General features: G+C 40.9%; 1 protein-coding gene across 1 annotated transcript; it reads left to right on the top strand.

The window, feature by feature from the left end:
* Positions 1-2317: 2317 nt before the first annotated feature.
* On the top strand, positions 2318-4312 carry LOC138083404 (outer mitochondrial transmembrane helix translocase-like). The gene is made up of 2 exons (XM_068977285.1): positions 2318-3045; positions 3133-4312. Exons 1-2 carry the CDS (start codon positions 2356-2358, stop codon positions 3439-3441), a joined length of 999 nt encoding a protein of 332 aa, XP_068833386.1. The 5' UTR covers positions 2318-2355; the 3' UTR covers positions 3442-4312.
* The last annotated feature ends 500 nt before the right edge of the window (positions 4313-4812 follow it).

The raw sequence follows: 4812 nt of genomic DNA, 5'->3' as shown, positions 1-4812 counted from the left end.
GCTTTGAACACATCCAGTAGACCTAATCAATGCAATAAAATTGAGCAAGAAGTCTTAACTATCTTTGGGGAAAAAAGAAAACAAAGTGCCATTATGTGTATAGGTATGGTGGTCCATCTAGAAATTCCAAAATAAGCACTTAAGACCCTCTCAGAATTTGTAATACAGTTCAGTAAGTACCTATGCGGTTGAATCGCCAAAAAAATCACTTGCTTTTCATTATTCTAACAATGATTAGTAGTGGTCTGAGCAGGGATACTCAGGGAAATCCACTTCACCATGGTCACAATAGTTTCTTAGAAAGAAGGTTGAGCAGAACCTATACAAGAATAACTACCCCCCCCGCCCAAGACAGGAAGACATGCAACCCCAGTTTCCACAGGATCTGGGGGAAATGTGTCAAACTCTAAATTCTATCTGGGAACTCCCCTGGTGATCCAGTGGTTAAGAATCCACCTTCCAGTGCAGAGGATGCAGGTTCAATCCATGGCCAGGGAAGCAAAATCCCATATGCCGTGGAGCAACTAAACCCTTGAGCCACAACAAAGACCCAGTGCAGCCAAAGCAATAGAAAATTAAAATAATAAATAAATTTCGTCAGGATGAATAAGTTGGTAAGAATAACTAAGATGCTTTTGAAAGAGACAATGATATAGAGGACTTGCTATACCAGATGTGTAAAAAGAAAGTCTCCATAAAAATATGGCTTCCCGTGTGGCTCAGTGGTAAAGAACCCATCTGCCAATGCAGGAGATGTGGGTTCTGTCCCTGAGTCAGGAAGATCCCCTGGAAAGGAAATGGCAACTCACTCCAGTATTCTTGCCTCGGAAATCAATCCCATGGACAGAGGGGCCTGGAGGGCTACAGTCCATAGGGTTGCAAAGAGCCAGGCACAACTTAGTGACTAAACAACAGTATCCAGAATGATACTGTAGCATGTTTGTTCAGGAATAGACAGACGGATGAACTAGGGATGGAATGGCCTGGAAGGGGACTCGGGAAATGTAAAACCTTCCCACAGGATAAAAAGCACCATGAATTAATGGGGGAAAGGGATATTCATCAATCACTAAAATGGGAAAACTTGTTGTCTGGGAAAAGTCAAGTTCCATGTATTGTTGTGCCCAAGTCGCAAAATCTCCCAATGACCACCAGGGAGCCGATATCCGATGCAAAAGCAAGAGCGTTTTTATTACCAAGCTCGAGCTGGGGCTCCCACCGATACTGACACAGCAGCTATAGGGAGGAGCCCCGAGCTCTGGGTTTCATTGTTTATACAGGGTATTCTCGCGCGAAAAATTTGAAAAGCGGGAGTTTCCGGGTTGGGAGACGTCTAACTGGTTACCTTCTGTGGAAGGGTTAGGTGTTGGGTTCTGATTGGTTCCCATTTCCCGGGCTGGCCACGGGCTCTGATCGGTCCCAGGGTGGTGAGGTGAGGTTAAGGGATTTCCAAAAAGCTCTTTTCCGGGAATTTTTACAAACTAGAGTCTTCTTTCACAAAATGGAGTAGCTTAGGTCCTTCAGTATCTCTCATGTACTCAGTCACTCAGCCCTGTCTGATTCTTTGTGACTTCATAGACTATAGCCCGCTAGGCTCCTCTGTCCATGAATTTCCCAAGCAAGACTGTTGGAATGGGTTGCCATTTCCTTCTCCAGAGAATCTTCCCAACCCACGGATCAAACTGGTATCTCTTGTGTCTCCTGCGTCTTCTGTGTTGGCAGGTGGAGTCTTTATCAGTATGCCATCCGGAAAGCCTTTATATCTCATACCATTCATTAAAATAGTTCTAAATGAATTAAAGACTCTTTTTTTTTTTTTTTAAGAAAAAAGCAAGACATTTTAAAATTTAGGTGGAGCATTCAGGTAAGTATGGAGATTCGTTTTTACTACGTGAAAAGGCACAGGGGAAATCACAGAGGGAAAATCAATGCAAATTGATGCAAGTCCAAGCGAGGCAATAGGACTTCCCAGGTGGCTCAGGGGTAAAGAATCTCCCTGCCATTCCGAAGGGGCAGGAGACATGGGTTTGATCACTGGGTGGGGAAGGTCCCCTGGAGAAGGGCATGGCAACCACTCTAGTGTTCTTGCCTGGAGAATCCCATGGACAGAGGAGCCTATAATCCGCAGAGTCGGGCGCGACTGAAGAGCCTGAGCACACACCTGCAAACGTGGTAATGAACCAAATGAAAAACCGAAGAATAATCTGGGGAAACACTGGTCATAAATATTATAACCAAAGGAGTAATAGTTCTGGTTTATGAAGAATCTATTAAAATGGATAAGAAGTCCTTCCTGTGCAAGGCTGGTAAGGGCTCCTGCGGCCGCTGTTTCAACCCAGGAGGTTAACAATCAAGATGGTACATGCTGAAACCTTTTCTCGTCCCTTGAGTCGGAATGAAGTTGTTGGTTTAATTTTCCGTTTGACAATATTTGGTGCAGTAACATACTTTACAATTAAATGGATGGTAGATGCAATTGATCCAACCAGAAAGCAAAAAGTAGAAGCCCAGAAACAGGCAGAAAAATTAATGAAACAAATTGGTGTGAAAAATGTGAAGCTTTCAGAATATGAAATGAGTATTGCTGCTCATCTAGTAGATCCTCTTAACATGCATGTTACTTGGAGTGATATAGCAGGTTTGGATGATGTCATTACAGATCTGAAAGATACAGTCATCTTACCTATCAAAAAGAAGCATTTGTTTGAAAATTCCAGGCTTCTACAGCCTCCAAAAGGTGTGCTTCTCTATGGGCCTCCAGGCTGTGGCAAAACATTGATTGCCAAGGCCACAGCCAAAGAAGCAGGCTGTCGATTTATTAACCTTCAGCCTTCCACTCTGACGGATAAGTGGTACGGAGAATCTCAGAAACTGGCTGCTGCGGTTTTCTCCCTTGCCATAAAGCTACAGCCTTCCATCATCTTTATAGATGAAATAGACTCCTTTCTACGAAACCGTTCCAGTTCTGACCATGAAGCTACAGCCATGATGAAAGCTCAGTTTATGAGTCTCTGGGATGGACTGGACACTGACCATAGCTGCCAGGTCATAGTGATGGGAGCTACTAATCGTCCTCAGGATCTGGATTCAGCTATAATGAGGAGAATGCCCACGAGATTCCATATCAACCAGCCTGCTCTGAAACAAAGAGAAGCAATCCTGAAACTCATCTTGAAAAATGAAAATGTGGATAGGCATGTGGACCTGCTAGAAGTTGCCCAGGAAACTGATGGGTTTTCAGGCAGTGACCTAAAAGAAATGTGTCGAGACGCTGCCCTCCTCTGTGTCAGAGAATATGTTAATTCTACATCGGAAGAAAGCCATGATGAAGATGAAATTCGACCTGTGCAGCAACAGGACCTGCACCGGGCAATTGAAAAGATGAAGAAGTCAAAGGATGCAGCGTTTCAGAGTGTTTTAACGCACGTCTGTTTAGATTAAGAGTAAAGGTCATGTGTACAGTTCAACATGGTCTAGTTTGGTGTGCCCTCTTATCATTAGTGGAAATAACTGAAGGAGGAGTGTTCTTTCAACAGTGAGAGAGTTTTATGTTCATGACACTGGTTTTATACTCTGAATTCTAAGTTATTGAGACATAGTTGTTACATAAATGGTATTACTACTTGTGAAAAATCATGAGGAGGAACAATTTAATCAGCCTGACTGTGGGTGCTTGTGTTTGACCTCTTTAGCCATATGTTGCAGCCTTATAGCGTCTAAGCTGGTCTTAAGGTAACAAATGATTTATTGAGTCATTAGTGAGAATTGGAGACGTGGTTAAGTACTGGTTTCTAGATATGTGAGAGTATGTGTGTGTGTGTGTGTGTGTGTGTGTGTATTAAATGTATATATTCACACATTTTATATTGACATTCTGTAGATAGGTTTGAATACAGAAACTTTTTTTTTAATCCCAACTACTGAATCAAAAAGTACCAAATAGCATATAGCAAAACTAAGATTAATGGTTGTGTCTAAAACATACAATGATTCAGCCATTTCTAGTTGTCACTTATTTCAGGTTTTTTTTTTTTTTTTTTTTTTTTAAGTTGAGTGTTTCTCTGGAGTTAATAGTTGAAGTCAGCGACATCAGAAACTTAGATGTGGCTTAATTATGGTTGTCGGGATAATTAAATAAAAATGTTTGTTCGGTGATCAACACTGAATGGTTGTCAGGCAGTTGTGTGATCAACACCTGCTTCACCTCTTGCTGCGAGCATGCTGAGTAGAGACATTATTTTTACTGATATATGTAAAGGTGGGCTGAAAGCCTCGCAAAAGAATAACTTTGAAAAACCTCAGTGCCATTCAACCCATGTATATGACTTTTCCTTTCTTCGTTTAATGTAACAGTTCTGTTGTAACCGTGGGTTTTCAGTATTTTAAAAATATATGTTCCTTAATTATGTCAAATATAATTTGGTCATCAAAAATGAAATGATAGTTTAAAACTAGCTGTTACTAAATGTGCTAAAAATACCCATTTTGTAATCCTGACTTTTTGTTTTCTTAGCATATTATAAATTATGCCCTACTTAGTATGGATACACACATCAAAATCCCCCTATTGTATCTGCAGTCGTTTGATGCTATGTGCACAAAAGATGACACATTTTGTCCAAAATGTCATTAACCAGAATTCTGTTATAGGCACTTAAAACACAGGCATGAGGAAAATGGCACGATATGATCTTGAGTTGCCTTCTGACTTTTTGTTTTTATTGTATTTCTTTGAAAACTCTGTTGTTTATTTATGAGTTATTAATTAATTTCTTTGATAATAAGTCTCTCACAGGAACCCATTGGATAGTT

This window comes from Capricornis sumatraensis, chromosome 8 (genome assembly GCF_032405125.1).
Source record: "Capricornis sumatraensis isolate serow.1 chromosome 8, serow.2, whole genome shotgun sequence".
NCBI classification, from domain to species: domain Eukaryota; kingdom Metazoa; phylum Chordata; class Mammalia; order Artiodactyla; family Bovidae; genus Capricornis; species Capricornis sumatraensis.
This window is presented reverse-complemented; position numbering and strand designations above follow the sequence as displayed.

Excerpts from the sequence above, each read along its gene's own strand:
- LOC138083404 (XM_068977285.1), top strand. The coding sequence starts at position 2,356 with ATGGTACATGCTGAAACCTTTTCTCGTCCCTTGAGTCGGAATGAAGTT. Across the intron at positions 3,046-3,132 it reads ACACTGACCATAGCTGCCAG|CCTGCTCTGAAACAAAGAGA; the intron begins GTCATAGTGATG and ends CATATCAACCAG.